This window comes from Oryx dammah, unplaced genomic scaffold (assembly GCF_014754425.2).
Source record: "Oryx dammah isolate SB20612 unplaced genomic scaffold, SCBI_Odam_1.1 HiC_scaffold_25, whole genome shotgun sequence".
Classification (NCBI taxonomy): Eukaryota; Metazoa; Chordata; class Mammalia; order Artiodactyla; family Bovidae; genus Oryx; species Oryx dammah.
In genome coordinates this window covers 99,112,595-99,140,109 of record NW_024070209.1, presented here as the reverse complement: position 1 = coordinate 99,140,109, position 27,515 = coordinate 99,112,595, and the positions used below count along the sequence as shown (strand labels likewise).

At 43.0% G+C, this 27,515-nt stretch overlaps 1 protein-coding gene and 1 long non-coding RNA gene across 17 annotated transcripts in view; one reads left to right on the top strand and one right to left on the bottom strand.

The window, feature by feature from the left end:
- Nucleotides 1-27,515, top strand: part of FNBP1 (formin binding protein 1) — a 138,447-nt gene that overhangs the window by 60,592 nt on the left and 50,340 nt on the right. For all 16 annotated transcript variants that reach the window (XM_040225375.1, XM_040225374.1, XM_040225387.1 and 13 more), the window contains exons 3-6: nucleotides 1,697-1,753; nucleotides 2,456-2,603; nucleotides 19,023-19,085; nucleotides 19,522-19,626. In XM_040225375.1, coding sequence (XP_040081309.1) covers nucleotides 1,697-1,753; nucleotides 2,456-2,603; nucleotides 19,023-19,085; nucleotides 19,522-19,626 — 373 coding nt within the window. The remainder of the gene's footprint in view (nucleotides 1-1,696; nucleotides 1,754-2,455; nucleotides 2,604-19,022; nucleotides 19,086-19,521; nucleotides 19,627-27,515) is intronic.
- On the bottom strand, nucleotides 15,702-17,295 carry LOC120852093. The gene is made up of 2 exons (XR_005718474.1): nucleotides 16,905-17,295; nucleotides 15,702-16,031 (listed from the first exon to the last, which is right to left on the bottom strand). It is a non-coding gene; the product is annotated as an uncharacterized LOC120852093 (long non-coding RNA).

Below are 27,515 nucleotides of genomic sequence, written 5' to 3'. Positions count from 1 at the left end.
TCATGTTATCTAGTACACCTATTGCAGACGAACTCACGTTTCACTCTGTCTGTAAAATGTACCATGATCAAAATTGCAAATTTACTACTGTATACTTCTCTAGGCACATCTGTAGATTCACGGGAAATGAAAGAAATTAAATGTGAAATAATGAAAGTAGCTACTATGAAAGAGGAATAGCAATAGGGAATAAAAAGAGAAGTGAATAGTGAAATGGTGTCATATGGAGAGTCTCACTGTGGACCACTAGTCACCTCCTTAGACTCTTCTTTCTCCTCCCCTTCTTCTTTTTGTAAAAATTGAAGTACAGTTGGTTTACAATGTTGTGTTCATTTCTGCTGTACAGCAAAGTGACTCATTTATACCTATACTTACCGAGTCACTTCTTTCTCATATTTTTTTCCGTTATGGTTTATCCCGGGACATTGAATATAGTTCCCTGTGCTATTCAGTAGGACCCTATTGTCCATTCATTCTACAGGTGATCGTTTGCATCTACTAATCCCAAACTCTCGGTCCTTCCCTCCCCCAGCCCCTCCCCCTCGGCAACCACAAATCTCTTCTCTGTATCTGTGAGTCTGTTTCTCTTTCATAGCCAGATTCCTCAGTGCCTAACTTTGGAATTTGTTTCTCTTTCTGACTTGCTTCACTTAGTGTGATAGTCTCTAGGCCCGTCCATGTTGCTGCAAGTTGCCTTGTTTCGTGCCTTTTTATGACTGCATAGTATTCCATTGTACATATGTACCACACCTTCTTTACCTATGGCTGTTCTTCTAACTATGGAAGCCAAAATAGGACCCAAGAGAAATCAATCCCTGGAGCCATTAGTGAATTTTCTTTTTTCAAGATCACTCTTAGTTTTTATGTAAATTTAAGCATGCAGAATGTAGCTGCTGCTAAGTCACTTCAGTCATGTCCGACTCTGCGATCCCGTAGATGGCAGCCCACCAAGCTTCCCCATCCCCAGGATTCTCCAGGCAAGAACACTGGAGTGGGTTGCCATTTCCTTCTCCAGCAGAATGTAGAGGGGAGTATTTGGATTCTTGACCTGGAGGTGGGATTAGGAAGAGAGATTAGAGCAATTTTGGTTAATCTGAGTGTGTTCAGTGTGAGCCTGCTACACAGGTTAAAATTTCTCCTAGTTAAATGTCTTAGCATAAACATCCCTCCAAATCTCGTTTCTACTTCCTTTAAGGAGACTTATTCACACAAGTGGTTTTCATTAACTCTTTGAAAGAGAAGCCACAGAGCCTTGAAAACATACCCTTTGAATTTTAATTTTAGACATTCGGACCCAGTCCATATGTTTGCCTTGGATTTAAAGCAATAATGCTTGACTGAGGATGAGTGTACAGGATGGTGACCTGGTAAGAAAAACTACCCCAGCTCAGTGCTGTAAATAAAAGCCACTGCATAGAAACCCAGGGTCTGCCCTCTCTAGTTAAATAATGTCAGGTCTTAACATCCAGGTAAGTGACCAACTGGTGACCGTGTCTATTCATATTTCCTCTGTCTTTCTCTAAAAGATTCAAACCTATGCAAGTCTTTCACATTGACAGATGAAAGGAAATGAATGGTTCAGCTGTGAACATTTTGTGACTTTTTAACTTGTAAACAAAAACACTAACTTCATCTTTTATTTCTGATTTCTCAGTTATCTTCTGTATAAGGTGATATGTCTGCCTTTTTGTTTTAGGAATCTTTCAAAGAAATATCAACCTAAAAAGAACTCGAAGGAGGAAGAAGAATACAGGTGTGTTTATCATTGGTTGTTATGTGGTAGTATGTATATGTCCTTGGTGATGATTATAAAGGAACTCTACATATATTCTGTAGATATAGTATATCCACAAAAACAAATTGTATTCCTCATTCATATTTGTGTCAATTTTTAAATTGGGGAAAGACAATAAAAACTTACTCAAATAACTTTTCTTAAAGAGGCACGAGACCTTTTCCAGATTGTTTCAATTAAGGTAATTAGGAAAAGCTTAGCCTATAAGCAAATACAGGAGGTGTGAATGGACTGTGCACTCTACATCTTGGAAATATCAAGTGTCTCATTCATCCAGGAAATATGTCCGTTTCAGACAGCAGTTAAGACATCTTAACGTGAATAGCCCAAAAGTATCATCTCTAATTTAGATCTAAATATCCATGACATTAGTACATATAGTAGGTATATGTATCTTGGGTTTTACCTGGGCTAGTGACAAAGCCAAATGTTGCCTGATATAGAGCAATTTGGATTCTCAAAATGAAAAATGTTTCAGCTGTAATTAATTATGTGCCATTTTGATGAGAACACCCTGATGTGTAATGAATTTGTCAAGACCCTATGGGAGCTGGAGGCATATTACCCTGATAGTAATGTTAATTACTCTTGCTGGCGGGAAGCCACGTGAGAGAGGATGTGCCCTGTTTGAAAAGGAGTGGTGTGTGTTCTCTTTTGTAGGTATACGGCTTGCAAAGCCTTCCTTGCCACCCTGAATGAAATGAACGATTATGCTGGGCAGCATGAAGTCATCGCCGAGAATATGACCTCTCAGATCATCGCGGAGTTAGTGCGCTACGTCCAGGAACTGAAGCAGGAGAGGAAATCGGTAACTAAAATGTGTTTTTCTTCCTAAGAGGTGGAGCAAAGATGATGGGACTGTCCCTCAAAGTTTTTGTTTGTTTTTATGGTTTCCTGTACGATACAGTAAATCCTTGTTGCTTGTCTATTTTATTTATTTTTTGACCATGCCGCCAGGCATATGGGATCTTAGTTCCCCAATCAGGAATCAAACCTGTGTCTCCTGCATTGGAAGCGCAGAGTCTTAACCGCTGGGCTGCCAGGCAAGCCCCTCCCGAGAAGTTTCAAAGGTAAATGAAACCATATGAGACAGTGGGTCTTAAATTGCTACCTTTGAGAAGCATATAAAAATTACGGACCTGATTCCTAGGAAGTGTTTCCAGGTCTTTACGTACGATTTCAAGGGTCCATTATGTACTCTGCAACTCATCTGTGGGCCCCAGAATACTAACCTCTTATGATGAATTTAAATATATTTGAGGCTCTGGGACATACAAGAGTAAGCAAGGTAATATGGTGTCTGCTTTCAGACACTCTGTTCCTTGGCTCATTCATTAGCATCTAATAAAGGGCCTTTTTGTTCCTCTCATCACCATTACAGTCTTTTCATGACTCTTATTGTTAACAAAAGGGAAAAATGTACCCTCAAGTAACATATATTCATAGTCAAGATTTTGACCGAAGAGATTTATCATTAAGCCATGGTCTATATCACTGTACTTGGATTGCCTGTGAGGCACATAATAATTTGTTGTAATAAAATACCAAAGTTGGCCAGTGGCATGCTTTTCTCATGCAAAGAGTCGACTCATTGGAAAAGACCCTGATGCTGGGAAAGATTGAAGGCCACAGGAGAAGGGGCTGGCAGAGGATGAGATGGTTGGATAGCATCACTGACTCAGTGGACATGAATTTGAGCAAACTCTGGGAGATAGTGAAGGACGGAGGAGCCTGGCATGCTGCGGTCTGTAGGGTCACAGTTGGACACAACTGAGAAGCTGAACAACAACGACAAAATGCTTTTCTGTATACGTTTGAGGCCTTCTCTGAGTGCTCTGGAGATATATGAGCCAATAAGACTGATAGAGTTTTTGCTGAAATGGAGGAGACATTAAGTAATTATGACCAAAATAATTATTTAATTGCAATTGTGATAGTCTCCACAAAGTACAAATGTATATATACAAATGAACATATAATGGGAACACCTGACATGCTCATGCGCCATATCAGGGGAAAGTTCCCCAGAGGGCCTGAGAGACAAGTAGGACTCACCTGGGACAAAGGTTCAGGAGAGAGAACAGCCGTGCAAAGGCCCTGAGGCAGGAAGGTGTTTGGGACAAAGTTAATAAATTGAGATGAGGTTTTTGTCTGTTCACATTAGAGCGGTGATTCCCAAGAGGGCACAGCTTTTTCTACCCACCCCAGCAAATATTTGTCAATGTCTGGAGATGTTTTTGGTTGTTTGGGTTATTATAGCTGGGGGTGGGGGTTGCTGCTGGCATCTAGTGGGTAGAACCCAGAAGTACTGTTAACATCCCATAATGGACAGGACGAGCCTCCACGACAAAGAATTACCTGACCCAAAATGTCCATCTTGACTGAGAAGCCTTGCGCCAGAGCTGCAGTAGGGTGACAGGCTCAATAGACTGTTCACGAAAGGGGAACTTTTATATGATGGCAAGGAAGCAGCGAAACAGAATACTGAGGTTTGGAATGAAGCAAAATCCCTCATACAGTCATAAAATAAACACAGTAAATCTGGATGCGATGTTGGACTGCTTCCCTGGGTCCAGAATTTCCCTCGACCCCGCAAAGTCTATGTTAAACACCTTCTTCTTATTTGTTCCTTTGGTCAGTGCCTTCCTTCACTCTTACAGGTTAGCATTTTAGCCAACACTCTTAAGTTAAAAACTCCGTGTATTTACCTTAGAGGGAAATATTCATTCTCTTTTCTGGAGTGAATCGTGAAATGTGAAGTCCACGTGACTTGGCCTCCTGTTGCTTTTTTAAATGCCTCCCCTTCAACCACATTGCCTCCTGGCTGCTCTTCACCCATGCCCTCTGCGATCCTGGCCCAGGGCCTTTGCACTGTGTTTTCTTGCCTTGGTAAAACTTTTCCCTAGGTATCTGCAGAGCCCACTTCCCGACTTCTTTCTCAGGAATGTCAGCTTCTCATTCAGGTCTATCTTGTTTATCTTATTTAAGACTATAGGGACTTTCCTGGTGGTCCAATGGCTAAGACTCTGCAGTCCCAGTGCATCGGCCCAGGTTCCATCCGAGTCAGGCACTAGATCTCATGTGCCGCAATTAAGCTGCCGTGCTACAACTAAAGATCCCACATGCCACAGCTAAGACCCAGCACTGCCAAATAAATAAATATTTTTTAAAAGTTACAAGGTCCTCCCACCTTCTCCACCTCATTTACACTACTTCCCCCTGCTTAATTTATTTATTTTTCTTTAGCTGCTGTTGTTCAGTCACTCAGCTTGCTGTACGAAAGCAAAGCTGAGATAGATTCTCACATTTGCATTTTCATGTAAATAACATCATGGTGTTGTTTTCCAGTCACTAAGTTGTGTCCGGCTCTTTGTGGCCCCATGGACGGCAGCACACCAGGCTTCCCTGTCCTTCACTGTCTCCCAGAGTTTGCTCAAACTCATGTCCGTTGAGTTGGTGATGCCATCCGACCATCTCATCCTCTGCCACCCCCTTCTCCTCTTGCCTTCTTTAGTACCTGACAGCATCTAACATTTTCAGTGTTTACTCGCTTGTTTCTCTTTCACCCCACACTGGAAGCTCCACAAGGGCAAGAAATTTCTTGTCTCAGCCCCTGAAAGAGTGACGAGTGTCAGGCTCTCGATCTATACTCTTGGAGTGAAAGAAAGAATTGAGAAGTAGAAGCAGCCATCTTCAACATAGCTTAGTTCTCAGTTAGACTTTACTAGCTGGGGATCCGGTATTTCTGTGCTGTGTTATGACTACATCCTTTTGTTTAATTTCCTCACTGTTAATCATATGTCTTTTTTAAAGTGTGTCATATCTGTACTTTGATTCTTTTCCTTCTTTAATCAAAAAATTATAGTAATTTAATGAGTAAATGATAGGTAGTACAAACACACATTAAATGATATCTTGCAATACATAGCATTCCTTTTATTTTAGGGAGAATTACATCTCTCTGAGTCAGATGTTCTGTTGGGAAGAGATGTAAACAACATACTTGCTTAAAGCCTTTTGTAATTCTATTCAGATGAAAATTTAGGAAACTGTGAAACTTTTTAAAGTTCTAGAAAGAATATCAATAAATACATGTACATTTCCGGTGTTTTAATATAATGATTTATGAACTTATTTTTTGCTTTATTACATGGTGATAGTTACCATTATTTAGAATGCATGATATGGCAGTATGTTGATGCTCTAATATCGAACATTATTTTGATAATATTGGATATTTAACCATTTGGCCTCAAGTGTTTGTTTTTATAGGTGATAATAACTGATGAGGAGGAAGGGCGGGCTGTTATACACTTTGCTCATTGTCTTACTTACATTTTGCCCCCAGCCAGCCCGCCTCTCTGGGCAGTGGTTGTTCACATTCATGCTCTTGTTCCCGCTGAGTTTATTTTCACATCCAAGGATGCCAGGTTGACGGGTATGAAGGTCTCCACAGCATAGAAAGGGCTGTAGAAAGGGCTCCTTGGGATCTTCTTGTACTAAGCAGCCTTTCTCCTTGTGACCTTTCACTTTTGGTTACCCTGACTTTTCTTAGTAAGTGATCTAATTTTCTTAAGGATGATTCTCAAAACCACAGTGGACTGCTATCGCTTCCACTTTCTGGTGATGGTAATTATCAGCAGAAGGACCCCAAGAGAGCTAGAGACCAAATCCACCTCTTCTGGGGTCAAATCCAGTTGCCACTTCGCTGCGGCACTGTGAAGGGCTGCCAGTGAACTTCAGATCTTCCTGGGAGGAGAGGAGAGTCTGAATCAGAAGTATGTCCGGAGAGCCTCAGCTCCCGGTGGTCGGAGAGGCGAGAAAGGGACCCAGGGTCTGCAGTCAACAAACCTACTTAGGTCTCCGACAGCCCCACTAGCTAGGAAACCTTAGTCAGGATGTAAAACTCTCTGAGCAACCTAGTTCTGAATCTGTAACTGAGGCTGATGGCAATAAAGCACCTTCCAGAGTTGCGGGGAGGGTCACAACAAGACAGGTACCAACCGCCTAGCACCTCACTGGTATTGATGCGTAGGCACTGCATATCGAGAACCTCCCATCAGGTCCTTCTGCTTCTCAATACAAAATCTCCTTCCTACCCCAGAAAAAAGGTTTGATCAGGGTTTCTTACAGAAAGCAGGAGCATCTACAGATCTCTCTGTGACCATGTGTCATAACAGTATTGTCCGATGCATTTAAAAGGACCGTTCTAAAAACGTTGACTTGGCGGATGGCATTGAAAACAAGCTGCTTTTAAATTTTTAGGTCAAGCTATTGTTTCTTGTGGCTGACTAGAAATACTGTCCTGCTGAAGTACCATTCTTAACTGTCAGCCTAATACCTTCTGGGCCACTTAATACAGTGGCGAGTTCCTCCCTGCCCAAAGGGACAGTTTAGAATTTACAGGATTATCGCTGGATCTTATTATTCCCAATAGAGAGTGTTTCCAGGTTCAGTTCCAATAGCAGTAGAAAATCATTTTTCATCTAGATTTTTCTGTGGTTGAGCACATTAATCTCTAACAAGGTGAGAAATGGCTCACTATGCAAAAGATGAGTTTTCCTTCCTTCCTTGGGTTCGCTCCCTGAAGGAGGGCACAGCAGCCCACTCCAGTACGCTTGCCTGGAGAATCCCATGGACAGGGAAGCCTGGCAGGTGGCAATCCATAGCGTCACACAGAGCTGGACACGGCTGAGGCAACGGCACGCACTCTGGTAGTGTGAGAGATGAAAGCAGAGGGAGATATGGACATTCTCATTGCCTCTGGGGCCATATTGTGCTCACAAGTAAGTTGTCTGATCTTAAGCAAAATCTTGAAGTCTTAAAGGTATAACCGATTCACTATGCTGTAGAGCAGAAACTAGGATCCCACATGCTGAATGGCCAAAAGAAAATTTTTTTTAATTAAAAAAGTGTACAACTTGAAAGTTTCAAAAATTAATTTAAAAAAATCTCCAACTGTAAGATAGAATGATGCTCACTGTTCATGTTTTTTAGGGGAAAAGATGATTTTTTAATTTCATTTTTTAATTGAAGCATGGTTGATTTACAATCTTGCTCCAATCTCTGTTGTACAACAAAGTGACTCAGTTATGCACATGTAGACATTCCTTTAAAATATTCTTTTCCATGATAGTTTACCCCTGGAGACTGGCTGTAGTTCCCTGGGCTGCACAGCAGGCCCTTGTTGTTTATCCATTCTAAATATAACAGTTTGCATCTACCAACCCCCAAATCCCAGTCCATCCCTCTCCCTCCCCTGCTCCCTGTCAGCAACCACAAGCCTTACTTCCATGTCTAGGAGTCTGTTTCTGTTTTGAGGAGAAGTTCACTTGTGCCATATTTTACATTCAACGTAGAAGTCATACCATATGGTGTCTCTGGGCCCATCCATATTGCTGCAGATGGCATTATTTTGTTCCTTTTTATGGCTGAGTAGTATTCCATTGTATCGTTCTGTTGATGGACATTTAAGTTTCCATGTCTTGGCTCTTATGAATAGTGCTACTGTGAACACTGGGGTCAGTTCAGTTCAGTTCAGTCGCTCAGTCGTGTCCGACTCTTTGTGACCCCATGAATCGCAGCACGCCAGGCCTCCCTGTCCAGCACCAACTCCCAGAGTTCACACAGACTCACATCCATCGAGTCAGTGATGCCATCCAGCCATCTCATCCTCAGTCGTCCCCTTCTCCTCCTGCCCCCAATCCCTCCCAGCATCAGAGTCTTTTCCAATGAGTCAACTCTTCTCATGAGGTGGCCAAAGTACTGGAGTTTCAGCTTTAGCGTCATTCCTTCCAAAGAAATCCCAGGGTTGATCTCCTTCAGAACACTGGGGTACAGGTATCTTTTTGAATTCTAGTTTTGTCTGGATATATGTCCCAAAGTGAAATTGCAGGATCTTATGTGCTGTGCTGTGCTTAGTCGTTCAGTCATGTCCGACTCTTTGGGACCCCATGGACTACAGCCTACCAGGCTCCTCTATCCATGGAGATTCTCCAGGCTAGAATACTGGAGTGAGTTGCCATGCCCTCTTCCAGGGGATCTTCCCAGCCCAGAGGTTGAACCCAGGTCTCCCACGTTGCAGGCAGATTCTTTACCATCTGAGCCAACAGGGAAGCCCCGGGTTCATATGACAACTCTATTTTTAGATTTTTGAGGAACCTCCATACTGTTCTCCATGATGCTTGCACCAACTTACATTCCCATCAGCAGTGTAGGAGGGTTCCCTTTTCTCCCTACTCTCTCTTTCATTTGTTATTTGTAGACTTGAGGAAATACAATTTTTATGCAGCAGTTTCCACACATGCTCTGTTCTGTAGGGAGCTCACTCAGCTAGTGTTATGAATAACCAGTGTCTGTCCTGATACACAAAAGTGTGTTTGCTTATTTTGATGAAAATGTGTTGATTTTGTAAAAGGAAATTCTTTAAAAGAGAGCCTTGACTTGCCATTTGCAAGAGCACAGCCATTCAGGTTCTTTCCTGCCTGGTGTTTGAGCCAGCAGCAGTCCTCATTAGGAACCACCAACACTTCTGGAAGCCTGAGAGGGGCAGGGGCTCTTAATTTCTTCACCTAATGGGCTCCACTTAAGGCAACTGTATTTTTGGCAAGATGCTCCCCTTCTCTTTAGAAATAATGGAATTAGTAGCCTGCCCTTGGGGTGAGTATAAGTCAAAATATACAGTGACCGTTTCCTTTGCTTTGCATTCAATCTTTTACTCTCAAAGACAAATGAACACATCTGATTTTGTGCCAGTGTCTGGGATTCACTGGTGTTCAATGATTGTGGGTAGAAATAACTGGGGAAATCAACAGTTCTTTCTAAGGCAGCATGGTGAATTTTAATGTGTAAAATCTGGAGGTTTTATACTGGCTTGCTTTTCATGAGGGAGTATTCAGTCATGTCTGACTCTTTGCAACCCCACAGACTGTAGCCCACCAGGTTCCTCTGTCCATGAGATTTTCCGGGCAAGAATAGTGGAGTAAGTTGCCATTTCGCCCTCCAGGGGATCTTCCTGACCCAGGGATCAAACCTGTATCTCCTGCTCTGCAGGCAGATTCTTTATCTCTGGGCTATCAGGAAGCTTGGGCTGGTTTTTCTAGATTTTTACAAATTTACAGTGAGAGCAATACTCATTATCTCTGTAAGCTGACCACATGCAATGAAAACTTCTATTTCTTTTATTTATTCTTTCTTTTTGGGTAGAGTGACTGTGATTCGTTTATTAGCTGCCAAAATTTTCTGAATTAAAGAACAAAAACTCAAAATCCTTGTCAATCAAAATCCTCATTTTTGTAAGTTTCCTTCTGTGTATATGCTCAGTCATTCAGTTTTGTCCAACTCTTTCAGTCCATGAGGTCATTCTTTGTGACCCCATAGACTGTAACCCACCAGGCTCTTCTGTCCATGGGATTTTCCAGGCAAGAATACTAGAATGCAAAATCTGCAAGCAATAAATGCTGGAGAGGGTGTGGAGAGAAGGGAACCCTCCTACACTGTTGGTGGGAATGCAAACTAGTACAGCCACTATGGAGAACAGTGTGGAGATTCCTTAAAAAATTGCAAATAGAACTGCCTTATGACCCAGCAATCCCACTGCTGGGCATACACACTGAGGAAACCAGAATAGAAAGAGACACATGTACCCCAATGTTCATTGCAGCACTGTTTATAATAGCTAGGACATGGAAACAACCTAGATGTCCATCAGCAGATGAATGGATAAGAAAGCTGTGGTTCATATACACAATGGAGTATTACTCAGCCATTAAAAAGAATACAATTGAATCAGTTCTGATGAGATGGATGAAACTGGAGCCGATTATACAGAGTGAAGTAAGCCAGAAAGAAAAACACCAATACAGTATACTAACACATATATACAGAATTTAGAAAGATGGCAATGATGACCCTGTATGCAGGACAGCAAAAAAGACACAGATGTGTATAGCGGACTTTTGGACTCAGAGGGAGAGGGAGAGGGTGAGATGATTTGGGAGAATGGCATTGAAACATGTATAATATCACGTAAGAATCGAATCGCTAGTCTATGTCCAATGCAGGATACGGCATGCTTGGGGCTGGTACACGGGGATGACCCAGAGAGATGTTGTGGGGAGGGGGGTGGGAGAGGGGTTCATGTTTGGGAACACATGTACACCTGTGGTGGATTCATGTCAATGTATGGCAAAACCAATACAGAATTGTAAAGTAAAATAAAAAATAAATTAGCATCACACACACATAAAGAAAGAATATTAGAATGGGTTGCCATTTTCTTCTCCAGGGGATCTTCCCAACCCAGGGATTGAACCCGAATCTCTTGCATCTCCTACCTTGGCAGGCAGATTCTTTACCAATAGTGCCACCTGGGAAGTCCTGAAAATATGTAGTTTTCATAATTAGAATTTTAGTGGCTATAGTTATTAAATAATTTTAGAGAACAGAGTTCAGCTCCAACCTCTGAGTCTGTGTAGGGTTATCTGCAGTGGTCACCACTAACCACATATGAGGGATTTATGGAGATTTATAGCTCCAGGAGGGAAATCAGGAGGTTCCAGCCAACATTTACTGGAACCTCTAACTACATTTCTCCCGGCAGGTGGAAAGAATGCTTCATTTCAAAATGTTGGCCAGGAGCAGAATCAGTTTTTGGCAATGGTTATCTGAAGAGTTCTAGAGGAAATAATTATACAATGCCTTCAGTGACTCACTAAAATTTTTCTAAATCTCAGATAATGCTTGCAAGACCCCACATTACTGCGAAATGACCATAAGAAAAATTTCCCCAAGGTTTCAGAGCTGTTGAAAAATTGATAACTAAAAGTCATGCATTCTTCTTAAAGTTAGGTGTTGGATAGGTTCTGTTTATGAAACTTACAAAACAAACTTAATTACCTGTAAGGCAATTCTGCAGCTCCGACTGACTCTTAATATGTCTAGGGATGTTTTTTTTTTTGTTCGTTTGTTTTGGCTGCACCTGCCGTGCAGATTGGGGGATCTCAGTTCCCTGACCAGGGACTGAATCCCAGCCATGGCAGTGAAAGCACCAAATCCTAACCATTGGGCCACCAGGGAACTCCCTAGAACATGTTTTTATAAGAGATGACAGTGAACAGATAAAACTTAGCATGAAGAAAAGCAGAAAGTAAAAGGAGCTTATCTGTGTGATCAAGCTAATTGCAAATCTGTTCTTGATTTATTCAGTCCTGTTGAGATTCAGCTGTGTATACTCTGTTATAAAGCCAGAACCTGTAAGAAGAAAATGCAGAAAAGCAAGGCAGATATTAGATTTTGTGATCAGGAAAAAGAGCAGTGGGTCTAAAGAGCAGTTAGTTCTCCCTTACTGGTGTTACTGTGCTGAGTCGCTCAGTGGTGTCCAACTCTTTGCAGCCCCATGGACCCTAGCCCACCAGGCTCCTCTGTCTGTGGGATTTCCCAGGCAAGAGGGGGTTGCCATTTTCTCCTCCAGGGGAACTTCCTCACTCAAGGATGGAACCCACATCTCCTGCATTGCTCATTTACCACTGAGCCACCTGGGAAACCCCTCAAAAAGCAGGAAACCCTACAAAATGAGTTGGTCTTTTGTGAGTCATGCTTATACAACAGCCACTAATAGCCTTGGGTTTAATGTATGTCCAGAAGGTGTATTTTGTTTTGTTCTGTCCTCTTTGTTTTCAAAGAACGTTCTGTTAAGACCAGCATTCTATTAAGACCTTGTCCCCACTGTCGTTCTATCACGTGCAAAATCATTGGTCTGGTGAAGCAAAGAGATTCTATTTTCTCATTTATGGGATGACATACTTAGTTATCAGGATCCTCAGTCTTGTCCTTGACTTCCTGAATTTGAAATGCAACTTTGTATTTCCCTCTTGTAAGTAGGAATGAGACCTTTTTCTTCTGAAATCTGTGAGGATTCCTTGACAAAAGTTGTGTGTCTCTCCCCTGACTCACCGACGCAGCGTCGTTGTCAGTGGAGGCCCTGGAGCCCAGGAAGAGTGTAAAGGATACCCCAGAGTTGTGTGATGAGGTGGTCCACTCAACCTGTCCAAAAACAAGCTGTGGGTCCCCAGAGTTTATCCTTTATCCTGCCTCAGTCTTATCCTATTGGACTTCCCTGGTGGTTCAGACAGTAAAGAATCTGTCTGCAATGCAGGAGACCTGGGTTTGATCCCTGGGTTGGGAAGATCCCCTGGAAAGGAAATAGCAACCCACGCCAGGATTCTTGCCTAGAGAATCCCATGGACAGAGGAGCCTGGCGGGCTACAGTCTGCGGGGTCACAAAGAGTCAGACATGACAGAGTGACTAAGCACAGCATTCCTATCTACAATTCCCACCATCTGTGAATGGCAGTCCTTTTTAACTCAGTTGTTCTGGCCAAAAACGTGGGGCACCCAAGGCTTATTCTTCCCTTCCTCCCCGTCTTCTGGCTAACGTCAGGTCCTGTCAGCTGTGCCTTCAGTAAATGTTCTGAATCCAGACACTTCTCACCACTTCCTGCACAACCAGTCTCTCAGCATCTCTCATCTGGTGGACTGTCCTAAGCCTTTTAGTTTTAACTCGTCTCTGCTTCCAGGCCTGCCCCCTGGTCTGTGGTCCAGCTCCCCATCTCCATCTCCACCACCAGCTCCCCCTTGGGCAGGTGCAGCAGCCTGCACCCCCCTGCTTCAGGCAGCACAACCTTGCAATAAAGCAAATCAGACCATGCCACTTCCCTTCTTACATTTTTCCAGTAGCTTTCCATGGTGCTCATGGGGCTTGGGAAGCCGTCCACGGTCTGGCCCTTGCTTTCTTCTCCTGCCTTACCCTCCCTCTCAGTCTAATTGCACTGGCATCTCTCTGTTCCCTGGACAGGCCAAGCCCTTTCCCACTTCAAAGCATCCTCATTAGTTATTCCTGCTGCTTGCTTGGAAGGGTGTTTCTGAGAACTTTGCAAGTTCACTCCTGCACTTTGTTCAAGCCTCTGCTTCAGCATCCTCCCAGACCGCCCTGTCTAAACGCTGCCTGCACCCACACCCATCCCTCCCTAGTTTCTTACCCTCTTCTCCTACTGCTGTGTCTACAGGTCCACGAGGAAAGAAGCTTTGTTTTATTCACAAGCAATGTAGCACCCTGCACGTGTGGGTGTGCAATGAACACACTTGAATGAATGATTTGAGTTAGACTTTAAAACCTTTCAGCTCAGGGAAGGATGACTGTCCCTGAAGTTTCACCTATCAACCTAGCACTCTATCTAAAACCCTTATTAAAGGTGATTTCCCTTGGTTTGGTTTGGAAGAACAGTTTCATACCCTTGGAAGAGATCACGTGAAGAATCTGAGCCATTGGCTGCTTACTATCCATCCTTTGAAGATCCTTTCATCCTGAGTGAATCAGGATTCTTCAGAGGAATTAGAATCTTAAGGAATGTGAAAGAATGGATTGTTTTGAAGAACAGTTTTAAAAAAGACTACTGGAGTCTAGGTGAAAAGTGTGGATGCGAGGAATTGTCTGCAGGTCCGGTGGATAGACTCTGCGCTCATTTCCGAGGGGCCAAGTTCAATCCCTGTTTGGGGAACTGAGATCCCACGAGCCTGGTGTGTGGACAAAAAAAGCAATAGTGTGTTTATGGAGAGTTCTGGGGAGTAAAAGCCAGCAGGAGAATAAGAGGGTGCTGGGGGCAGGGGAACAGCAGGGGAGGGGGTGACGGAAACTTGACCGGAGCTGCTGGACCTGGACTGGGCTGGGGAAAGGGGGCTGCCCAGTGCCCAGATGGTCAGTATTACGGGGGAAGTTAAGTACCTGCCCATGACACAGGGAGGCAGGCATTTTAGGAACTTTAAACAAGTCCATTGAGAAAGTATTTTTGTTATAAATGAATTTAGAGGAAATAGGTCTTACTGAAGAAAAGCGCCAGGCAGTTCCCATCACAAATGTTTCTGGGGTTGCAGTTCGGGCTTCACTGAAGTGACAGCTGCCCGGAGCCTGTCTGAAGGTGCTTCACAGCTTCCCTGCACAATCCACGCGAATATCCACAGACACAGATTTCATCATTAGGTTAATTAACCCCGAGTCAGGCTAGCACTAGAAGCCCGCTGGTATTCAAGCCCATCACGCTGTAGGTTTTTTTTGGAAATACTAGTATTTGTCCCGGATATATTTTTTGGAAACTCCCTTCTTCTTCCCCTTTTAAAGTTTTTTGTGTTCCTTTGTTTTCATATGTAGAATCTGAGTTTTATTTAAAATTCCAGATGGCTGGCTGGCCTTAGTTGAGTGTTTATTCTGTTTTTTTTTTTTTTAAAGAAGTGACTCTTTTCACATCAATGCCGTATTTTGCTTTTTTTAATGTAGTTTTAAAAATTGATTATCTGTTTTATATATATAGCAAAATGAGTAGCTGTTGTACCTAATTGCAGTGTGTGAGTAACGAATATTCTCACCATTTATCTATTCAGCCTAAGGAGGATTGCTTGCAGCACAGTTAAATCTGCTTCAAAGCTTCGTCTTTGTCATTTTGCTTTGAGTTAATGCTTGCCTATTTTAGGTTTCCTGTGTGTTTTTTGTTTTTTTTTTTTTTTTTTTTTGGTTTAATCTCAGCTACTCCTGGTCCCTGGGAAATTTCTGAAACATTTTTGAAGGCTTATTTGATTTGTATAGATTTTACCTGTATATTTTTAAGGTTCAACCAAAAAGTTGAAAGTAAGCTTCGCTGCCACCCAGACAGCATCAGGCATTTAAAAAGGTCTATTATGTTTGAAGAGAAACTAAAGCATCTTATTACAGGAGAAAGCAAAGAGCGTTGTTTTTTTTTTTTTTTTTTCCCCTGGGTCTCTAGAGATGGCATTTCCTGTCTCTCCTCTGATAGGAGAAAAGAGCTGTGATGACTTCACTCCGTGGCCCCAAAAGAAGTGCCTATTATCTTTTTTCTCGAGAACAATTCGTCTTTATTTAGAGCTTGGAGGCACACTTTTTAGATCCACACTTGCTCACTGCCCAGTGAAGAAATGTTTGACCATTGTTTGCTAATAAACAAGAAACACATCTGGCAAGCTGGTTGGTTTGTTTAACTTTGCAACTGTTGAAATAAAGCCATTAAAGGAGGGAAGATCTAGCTGGCTACAAAGGGCCGCTGCTATTTAGGTCGTGGGATGCTCCAAACCACCAGAAGGGCTTTTGTTCCGTCCATTGGTTTCCTAAGGGATCAGCCGGCCCAGGGTTTTTGTGTCTTGTAGGCAAATCCATCTTGGAGAACACATACTAGGCAAGAAAGACTAGAAAGAAAATCGGTGACACTTAGTTTGTTTTTTTTCCTCTTCAGCCGCAGGAAATGCAATCACAAGTGCACTTCTTGAATAATTGTTTTGGTGTTGGGGGAGGGGGGCGGGGCAGAGTGTTATGACAGGAGCCCTTCCAGGGGGGAAAAAGCTAACCAATAAAGTTGAGGCCCACACTGTGCTTGAAAAATAAATGCATATTTATTATTCAACCTGGAAATGAAGAAGCAGGAAGAGAATTTACTATCTAGTAGGTTTTCGATCAAATATCCACTCGCGCTTCCAAAACGTGGCCTTTTCTGGAAGACTGTCGTCTTGAGAGCCGCTCCCTTTGCTGATAAAGCCCGAGCCACCTTCCTGTGCAGGGTCCGTCGCTCCTGCACGGCCTTTGTGTGCGTTTCCTCTCGGTCAGGACGGCACTGCCTGTGAGGGAGCTTTCGTTCTGTGAAAACGTTCATTTCAGAGCTGCTGTTAGAGTAGAAGCTTAGAGCCTAGCTCTGAATTGCGTGCTGAGGTTTTCTTTTTGTGTCTGTCTTTGAATCTCAAAGTAAGACTGGGGAGAAATGGGGATAGCTTTTCAGCCAACTATAGGACACCAGGGACCTGCATAGGAAATGGGGCTGGTCCTCTGGACAGTTTGGGGATGAGGGACTCTCAGGCTGAGCCTTTGTCCCGCTCCTGAACCCCTCACGCCTCTATCTCCCCAGGTCCTCCCCACCCCCCTTCGCCTTCTTTAAAGTGATGTCTGTGGCTTTCAGAAAACCTGCTCGCGTTGCTCGCGTTCTGTACTTCCCCTCCAAAGCTCAACTCTGCTCTCGGCTCATCTTACGCCTCCCCAAAGCCCATCCTTTCTTACTTGTTTATGCCTGCCTTCAACTCCATCGCTATTTGGTCGTATCCATCTTTTTTCTGTCGTATCCCTCTGTCTATTATGAGACTCGAAATACGAAGCCCCACGGGGCTCCTACAGACCAAAAAAAATTGCTAGATGGGTAAACCTTGCTGTCAAGAGGCACTTAAAATGGTGAAACGTGACCTCCAAAGAGAGACAAGAAAACATTCCCTTATAAAGGAACACTGTTCTTTAAGAAAAAAAAAAAAAGAGTCTGATTTTTGTCTCCTCCTCGCCGGCCTCCCGGGGTCAGTTGCCTTGTGTGTCTCAGCTAAGCCATAGGTTCTGATGAGGTGAGAGAAAAGGCTCTGAGTACCGAGGGGACCTCTCCATGCCCGCCACCCTTTCGCTTCCCTCCTCCACTGCACACCCCTCCCAGCTGTGCTTACCTCCTCGGCCAGAAGACAGACAGCACATTCATGCCTAGTCATTGAAGGAAGGTCATTTATTAAAAGGAGCATTTAGCACTTGTGGAGAGGATTCAGGAAAAGCAAAGGGATGGAGTGGTACCCCCGACACCCCAGGCTGATCACAGTGGGGAGATGCCGTGGCCCTAGGTCTCAAAGACCAGGGGAGCCTCGTAGGAACTTCAGAGATGAGCTGTGGGGGCACTGCCCGGCCAGAGCTGTGGCCTTTAGTCAAAGGACTTGGTCACCCCTTTGCATCCTAGCGACGGTGCAGATGGAAATTCCCGCTCTCTAGTCTGCCAGAACCTGTCAAGTCTAACAGAACCAGGGGGCAAGGGCTTTCGTGCACGTGTCCATGCAGGTCAGAACATCCTTGGAATCACTCTGACCTCTCCGTATCTCACATCTGATCTGATTTATTGGTGATTTTCCTGATCAAAGGACACCCAGAGTCTGAGCCTCCGTCACCACGTACACTGCCGCCCCAGCGTGGGAGTGTCCATCATTTCCAGGGTTGGAGAGGAACTCCACCCGAAACATTCCTGCATGGCGTCCCCGACTTCCCAGCTCATCCAGACAAATAGCCTACAGACTCTGCACAGGCTGCACCTTTCTTCTCTGACCCCATCTCCTCACATTCTTGAGACTCACTTTGGTCTGCCTCTCTGATGTCCCTGGTGGTCAACACCAAGCATATACCTGCCGCAGGGCCTTTGCAGATGGCAGGGAGGTGAGTTGAAGTTTAAGAAAATCTAAGTTATGGAAACATCTCCCCAAAACTTAGACAAGTGTTTGCAGCAGCATTATTCATAATAGCCCCAAACTGGGGACGGGTCACCCAAAAAATTACCATGTGGCAATAAAAGGAATAAAGTATTGTTATGTGTGATCATTGTAAACGTTAGGCTGAGCGAACATTATGATATGCTGAAAGCGTGATGTCAGTCACAAAGGACTTCATATTGTACGATTCCTTTCGTATGAAATGTCCAGAATAAGCAAGTCTATACAGACCGGAAGTGGCGTGGTGTTTGCCTAGGGCTGGGGAAGATGGGAGGTGACAGCTAAGAGGTGCAGCATTTCTTTTGAGGTGATACAGATGTTCAAGGGACTTCCCCAGCAATCCAGTGGTTAGGACTCTGCCTTCTAATGCAGGGGGTGAGGATTCAATCTCTGGCTGAGGAACTATGATTGCATGTGCCTCGGAAGGGTGGAGTGGCAGGGGTATGGCCAGAAAATTTTTTTAAATGTTCTAAAATTGATTGTGATGAGAGTTGCTTATTTTGTGACTAGACTAAAACCCATTGAGTTGAACAGTTTCAGTGGGTGAATCGTATGACATATGAATTACATCTCAAAGCGATTAAAAATAAAGATCTGATTGCCATCTTTATAAAGCATTCTTGTCATTTTTACAAGTAGCATAAATAACTCTTAGCATTCAGTATTATTATAGCTAAAGTCAGAGATGGAACTCTGTGACTATTAACTTATTACTGTTTTCATTTCTCATTTATTTTTTAAGTCTTACAGTTCTTCGGAATGCATGGGCTAGATATTCAATATTTAAATATCCTTGGAGTGGGTGAATTTTTTTTTCAAGTCTTAATAAGAGAAAGATGGGGTACTAATCATGGGTGTGTCTCTGCTCCTCCTCCCCCACCCCACCCCCCAGCACTTTCACGATGGACGGAAGGCACAGCAACACATAGAGACGTGCTGGAAGCAACTAGAATCAGTAAGTGAAAAACCAACCGCTCAAGAAATGTCTTTATAGGTTTTTCTGATCTGAATTTAACTTAAGTTTGAATCAACAGTAAGTATAAAACAGAGACCCTAACATCTTTAGAGATTTTTACGATTTGAATTTAATTGATTTCTAGAGATTATTACTGGAAGTAAAATGTTGAGCCCCAAAGAACCCAAGTGGAGTCCTTTTTCTAAAAATCATAGGGAAGAACAAAGATTAGACAGTTTGGATGGAAATAAAGGCAGATTTTAAAATAACTTCCTGAAATGATGACATGGAACAAATCAGTTTGGAAAAGAATGCTTTTGGGGGGTGGGGAATGAGGGAATGCAGGTAAAATTATGATAAAATTACATCTTCATATAGGAATCTCATGGTCTCATTAACAATCACTTTCCCTGTCACCATCTTCCTCTGCTCTTAGAGTAAAAGACGTTTTGAGCGGGATTGCAAAGAGGCTGACCGAGCCCAGCAGTACTTTGAGAAAATGGACGCTGACATAAATGTTACGAAAGCAGATGTTGAAAAGGTAAGGTGAAAGCGAGAGTCTTTTTTTTTTTCATTTCCTCTTTTAATGCTTGTCACGTATCCTCCCAGACTGCTGGTCCCCAAGTTCTTCTTTCTGATGCAACCACAAAAGGCCACTCAACTTGGGATTATTTTCATTTCGTGTCAACTTGGAGTGTGGGGTGTTAGTAGGAGGCTGGGGGGAATCTAACATTTGGGGGAATACGATTTGAGCAGCGTGTTGATTTCTTTAGTCACCAGGACGATTAACGTGGAGACTTAAACCATGAACATATCTTAGGGGGTGGTTTCCGCAGACTGTGGTTCTCTCTTAATGGCTTTTCAGAGAAAAAAAATCGACTTCTTAAAAGCTGGAGCAGACCGCCCAGCGCCATCTGAAAGAGCTTGGCTGCTGGCACTGCTTCTGATAAAAAGATAAAGAGACTCTCGCTAGTGGCCAGAGTTCTGATGGACTCATTCAGGTTGCTAACAGGTTGTAGCCCAAGGCTTGCATTGGGAGGTCCTCTCCAAAGCTTTTTCCAAAATGGACTTGTGTTGTTGGCAATTAGGAACATTATTATAAAGCTTGTACTGTGTCTTCTTGTGGTTCCCTGTGTGTTTTTTCCCTAGAAGCTAAATTTTCTTTTTATAAAAGTCATCAATATGAGTGTAAACAAAATTAGGCTGTTAAAGAACCGTATTCATTCCTGACTGCCCAGGGCTGTTTTGGCATTCATAGCTTCATGCTTTTACGTGGGGAAAAGCACTGCGTTTTTGTAGATTTCTTTCACTTTTTGCCAGATAATTTGGAGATGAATTTGCTTGGAAAATAGTGTAAATTAGGTATTTAGTTATTTGCCCAATTCTGCCAAATTCCTTGCTTAAAGCCTAGGCATAGATTAGTATGGCTTCCTCTAAAATTACCTAGTATATTAGAAAACACATTCTTAATATCTATATTTGATCTTGAGTGGGGATATTTAGTTTACCAAAAGATATATTCACTTGTTGGTAAAATTACCATGCTCATAGTAACGTAACAGTCGCTCAGTCATGTCTGACTCTTTGCAACCCCATGGACTGCCACCCACTGGGCTCATCTGCTCATGGAATTCTCTAGGCAGGAATCCTGGAGTGGTTTGCCATTTCCTCCTCCAAGGGATCTTTCCTACCCAGGGTTTGAACCTGAGTCTCCTACATTAGCGGGCAGATTCTTTAACATTGAGCCACCTGCTGCTCAGTCGTTTCAGTTGTGTCTGACTCTGTGCAACCCACAGACGGCAGCCCACTAGGCTCCCCTGTCCCTGGGATTCTCCAGGCAAGAACACTGGAGTGGGTTGCCATTTCCTTCTCCAATGCATGAAAGTGAAGTCGCTCAGTCGTGTCTGACTCTTCGCAACCCCATGGACTGCAGCTTACCAGGCTCCTCTGTCGGATTCTCCAGGCAAGAGTACTGGAGTGGGGTGCCATCACCTTCTCCAACCTGAGAAGCCCCAAAATGCACCATAAATTACCATAAGTTCTCATGAAATGTTAATGCCCCAAAATATTTAATATGTTACTCAATTAAAATAGATTGACCCAAAGTTTATTTTAAAAAAATTGGAGGTTAAATGAACATAAAACTTCTGTATATTCATTTTAGAGCCAGATGCCTTGCTAATAAACTCTTTTTATTTCTATTTTGGGGTTTTCCTTAGAGACAGTCGTAACAGCAGATAATGACAGTCTTATTTCTTCTTTTTCAGTAACAGCAGATAATGACAGTCTTATTTCTTCTTTTTCAGTCTTTATGCCTTTTATTTATTTTTCTTATCTTGCTCTTCTGGTTATGACCTCTTTTATCCTGGCAGAAGCAGTTATTGTGGACTTGCTTATCTCATTCTGGATAAAAGAGTGCTTCAAATGTATCCCCATTAAGCATGATTATAATAAGCCTTTATCAAGCTTATTATAAGGGATTCCCTTCTTTTCCTATTTTGCCAAGAGGTTTTTTTTTAAACTCAACTTGATATTGAATATCATCAAATACCTTTTCTGTTTCCTTTAATCCATTAATGGACAGATTACGTTATTAAGTTTTCTTATATTGAACCAAATTAGCATTCCTGGGACTAGTATAACTAGATTTTGATGTATATTTTTTTAATACAGAGCTGGATTTACATTATTAACATTTTACTTGAGATCTTGCATCGATGTTCATTGAAATCAGTTCAATTCAGTCACGTCCAACTCTTTGTGACCCCATGGACTGCAGCACGCCAAGTTTCCCTGTCCATCAACAATTCCCAGAGCTTACTCAAACTCATGTCCATTGAGTTGGTGATGCCATCCAACCATCTCATCCTCTGTCATCCCCTTCTCCTCCTACCTTCAATCTTTCCCAGCATCAGGGTCTTTTCCAATGAGTCAGCTCTTCACATCAGGTGGCCAAAGTATTGGAGTTTCAGCTTCAGCATCAATTGTTCCAATGAATATTCAGGACTGATTCCCTTTAGGATGGACTGGTTGGATCTCCTTGCTGTCCAAGGGACTTTCAAGAGTCTTCTCCAACACCACAGTTCAAAAGCATCAATTCTTCAGCGCTCAGCTTTCTTTATAGTCCAACTCTCACATCCATACATGACTACTGGAAAAACCACAGCTTTAACTAGATGGACCTTTGTTGGCAAAGTAATGTCTCTGCTTTTTAATAGGCTGTCTAGGTTGATCATAACTTTTCTTCAAGGAGCAAGTGTCTTTTAATTTCATGGCTGCAGTCACCATCTGCAGTGATTTTGGAGCCCCCCACTGTTTCCATTGTTTCCACATCTGTTTGCCATGAAATGATGGGACCAAATGCCATGATCTTAGTTTTCTGAATATTGAACTTTAAGCCAGCTTTTTCACTCTTCTCTTTCACTTTCGTCAAGAGGCTCTTTAGTTCTTCACTTTCTGTCGTAAGTGTGGTGTCATCTGCATATCTGAGGTTATTGATGTTTCTCCCGGCAATCTTGATTCCAGCTTGTGCTTCCTCCAGCCCAGGGTTTCTCATGATGTACTCTGCATATAAGTTAAATAAGCAGGGTGACAATATGCAGCCTTGACCTACTCCTTTTCCTATTTGGAACCAGTCTGTTGTTCCATGTCCAGTTCTAACTGTTGCTTCTCTACCTGCATACAGATTTCTCAAGAGGCAGGTCAGGTGGTCTTGGTATTCTCATCTCTTTAAGAATTTTCCAGTTTGTGGTGATCCACACAAAGGCTTTGGCATAGTCAATGAAGCAGAAGTAGAATGTTTTTCTGGTTCATTGAAATAGAAACCTGTGGTTTTTCTTTCTTGGCTGTTCTAGTTTGCTATATTAGTTTTGGAGTGTTCCTTTTTATTTTCTAAATTATTATTTAGAAAATATATGTGAGAGGAAATTAGGTTCCTTAAATGTTTTGTAATACTTTATAGTGGGAGAGTTTCCAGCTACTGATCTAATTCCTTTGTTGTCCTTGAGAGCATTCACTTTCCGCAAAATGAAAAATCTGATCCCACATGTAGTCTCCTGCCCTTACCTGCTGTTTTTACACAGGTGGAAATAGCATTCCAGATTTTGCCTTCATAGTCCCAGCTTTTCTAGAGAGCTCACAGAATGCGCATTGTAGTACTTCTTGAAGCCACTGAGCCAGCCACTACTTGCGATCTTTAGCATTTTTCTTCCTTTTTTTTTTTTAATTGAAATATAATTGACTTACAATATTATATTAGTTTCAGGTGAACTTCACCTTTGTGTTAGTTAAGATCTCATGACATTGTAAAGGCTTACCTATGGTTGCTTCCGAATATTGAGTATGAAAAACTGCATATAGACTGGCAAGCCTCCTATACCAACATCACCACTGCCTTATATTTCAGTCACATAAGAAGGTAGAAGTCACAGCAGAAAACCCGTGAGGTGGAGAAGACAGTGTGTGTGATTATAAATGTGGGTTCCTTGGAATTTCCACTCTGGCCCACACTTAAAGTGGGTTCTCCAGGGAGCTGTCCTTTCCTGGCTCATGGCCAGGCCGGGACCACATCAGTTTGAATTTCCCACTTAGGGTTTAGGGAACCCACACCTGCTGGGTGAGTTCTGGGCCTCTGTGATTGAAAAAATTTCCAGGTGACTCTTTAGTTTTCCTCCCTTGGGTCGGGTCCAAGAGAGTTAATGTATCAAAAGCACAATTTCTAAGTCCGGTTGCAGCTTAGGGACTTTTGAAAGGCACTACCAAACTGAATTGCTCTTCTCAACTATTTTAACATTTCCAAGGATGCATTGTTATTTCTTATACTGGCAGTGTGATTTTGTTATGTTTATGGAAGTCCTATTTCAGTTCTGTTCAGTTCAGTTGCTCAGTCGTGTCCGACTCTGTGACCCCGTGGACCGCAGCATACCAGGCCTCCCTGTCCATCAGAAACTTCTGGAGTTTACCCAAGCTCATATCCATTGAGTTGGTGATGCCATCCAACCATCTCATCCTCTGTTGTCCCCTTCTATTTACCTCCTCCCTAAGGACATGTACTATCTAATGTTGAAATTCTGGGACTTGCCTAGTAGTCCAGTGGCTAAGGCTGTGCTTCCAGTGCAAAGAACCTGGGTTCGATTCCTGGTCAGGGAGCTAGATTCCATGTGCCGCAACTAAGACCTGGGACAGCCAAATGAATAAAAATAAATAAATATTTTAAAAATGATAATAACAGCAATAACTGTGCTTCTCCTGACACAAACTAGGGCATTTCACACTTAAAAAATAAGTAAACATCAGAATTCTGAAATGATTCTGTTTATGAATGTGACCTGAAGCGCTGTAATTTCCCCACGGCAAAGCCATGATTTGATTGTTATTAGTTTTTGCATTATCTGTCACCAGTGAAGCCTCTTGTCAGGATCAAGCTGAAAGGAAGCAGTGTTTCAGTTCTTCGGGGCACTTAATGTAATTTCCCATCTTGACTTCTGAGAGGCTTCGGATCTATTATAAATGTCTTTTCCTCCAGTTTCTGCAAATGATTCAATTACCCAGTTGTCTTCGAGGTGACTCCCCCTGCTTTTTCCGGCAGTCAGCTCCACAGCCCTTGGAATGATAAGCCTGTGTTTACAAAGACACCGTCGCTGCTCCCACTACAAGTAGGACGGACTTTCCTAAATTGCGCTTGTGACACCGTCCATGGGAACTTTGTGTGCGTGATGCATCTTCTAAGCTGCGTGGGATCTGGGTGGGAGCCTGATTTTCTTTTCCTTTCGGGAGGTTAATGTTCCACAGAGAGACTGGCTTTGTGTTCACACTGCCCAGATCTACCCTAGCCCACATTTGGCTTTGGGTTCGCCTTGAGTATGTGTTTCATCCTTTGCTCACAAGCAGGCATGTGTTAGCCTTGAGGTGCCCAGTTTAACTAAATGTAAATTTATATGTATAAATAAACATTCAAAAAAAAAAAAAAACACCCAAAACCCACTGGCAGTCTTATCTCTGGGCCAGTGGACATATTTGGATGTCGTGATCATGCCATGCCCCTTAGAAGAATGATGGGGAAAGAAAGTCAGTTCAATGGAATGGTTTTTATTGGTGATGAAAACTCAAGGAGCTAGGCAGTCTCTTATCCCTTGCCAAGAGGCTGCTGTCAGAAAGTTTTGAATTTGAAGACTTGGAATGAGCTATAGTGACTTGAAATGGGTAAAGCTGGGTTTGTCAGAGAACCAGTATAGGGTGGAATAGGTCATCTTGTGGCCTGTGACCTACATGTTCAGGTTGAAGGTAAGAGAAACCAGCCTTTTCCCCTCCCTTTTAATGAGATGGAAAAGATAATCCTTACTCTGTCTTGTAATATTGAGAGGTCAAAGGACTGCAAGGGAACACGGAACAATTAAACCATATTATGTCTTACTCAGCTACAGGAGTCTCATGTAAAAAAAAAAGTAATTAAAGCACTGAGAATAAGGTGAAGTATTCTCTGCTGTCCAGCCCTCCCCTTCCCAGACCCTCCTCAGGGGTGGTCACTTTTGCCACACTATATGTGTCCCTCTAGACCTTTTTTAAAAGATATTTTATTTGCTTACTTGGCTGTTCCGGGTTTTAGTTGGGGCACACAGGGTCTTTCCTTGAGGTGCACGGACTCTCTAGTTGTGGCGGTGGGCTCCAGAGTGCATGGGCTCAGTAGTTACAGTGTGCACACTCAGCTGCTCCCTGGCATGTGGAAGCCGATCCAGGTCCCCTGGGTTACTCGTCTTAACCACTGGACCACCAGGGAGGTCCCTCAGTTCAGTTCAGTTCAGTCGCTCAGTCGTGTCCGACTCTTTGCGACCCCATGAGTCGCAGCACGCCAGGCCTCCCTGTCCATCACCAGCTCCCCCCTAGACCTTTTCGAATGGGTGTTTATTGAGGTGTGATTTACGTACCATAGCGTGGCCACATCGTATGTGGACAGCTCAATGAGGTTTTGCCTATAAATGAAATTGTGTGCTAGGACCCCAGGTAAGGGATGTTCCTAAGACCCCAGCAGTCCCCCTGGGACCCTATCCCCACCCCAAAGTTATTATTATAATAATAATAACTGTTATCCTGACATGTGACATATATTTATTTAGCCTGTTTCTATAGTTCATGCAAGTTATACCATCCGTATTCTCCCGTCTGGCTTCTCTAACTCAGTATGGTGTCTGTGAGATTCATATTCTCGTCGCAAGTAAGGGAGGTGTGTGTTGCTGTGTGGCGTCCATCGTGCGGATGTACAGTTTATCCATCCTCAGGTTGGCAGATGTTCGGACTGTTTCCATGTTGAGGCCAAATGAAGAACAAAGCTTGTATGAACATGTGTACACACCTCAGTTGGCAGGCGCGGGCTCTCCTCCTTCTTACTAGTGTGCCCGAGGTGGAACCCTAAGCCACAGGAGCGTATTTGGTGCGGTGTGCTGTCAGACCTTGACAAGGTGGCTTTACCAGTGGACACACCTCCAGCAGCGGCTCCTCACCCTCACCGAGGGTTGGTAGTCTCAGTCCTTCTATTTCAGCCTTTTTAATGAGTATGGAGTGGATTCTGGTAGTGTTTTTAATTTACCTTTATATTTCTTTGATAAAAAATGATGTTGAGCATCTTTTCATATGCTATTACCTGCTAGTTATAATAACCTTTTTTGTAAAATGCCCAAATCTTTAACTCATTTTAAAAACAGACTCTCTTCTTTCTGGCATATGGTGGTGGTGGTGGTGGTTTAGTTGCTGAACTTTGTCTGACTCTTTGCGACCCGACGGATGGTAGCCCACCAGGCTCCTCTGTCCATGGGATTGAGCAGGCAAGAATACTGGAGTGGGTTGCTACTTCCTTCTCCAGGGGACCCAGGGATCCCTGGGAACTCCGGACCCAGGGATAGAACCTGTGACTCCTGCTTGGCAGGTAGATTCTTTACCACTGAGCCACCTGGATAGCCATATACATATGTATGTATGTATATAATTATACAGTTATCTTTACCTGCCCCAATCAAGCTTTTTGCTATACTTTTAATTACTATGTGGTTGACCTGTTAAAATTTTCATCACTACTATTGAAATATTGTTGTGTGATGGGAAAAGCCTAGACAACTGGAATATTATCATTTCCAAGTCACACATTTTTAAGGGTTAGGCTTAGAAGTACAGAGAGCCCAGCTCTCCGTGGCCGCTTCTCTCAGAAGCTCAGGACCAGTGCCGTCAGAGTGGACATGGGGCCAAAGGACTATTGTTCATGGTCCCCGTGAGCAATCAAGCTCTTCATGTATTCTCTATTTGTGGGGGGTGTGGATGGTGGTAGAGTACAGTGTATAAAGAAGTGGGCAGGAGACTTTTAAAAAAATATTTATTTATTTGACCATTCTGGATCTTAGTTGCAGCAAGTGGGGTCTTTGATCTTTCAGTTGCAGCGTGCAA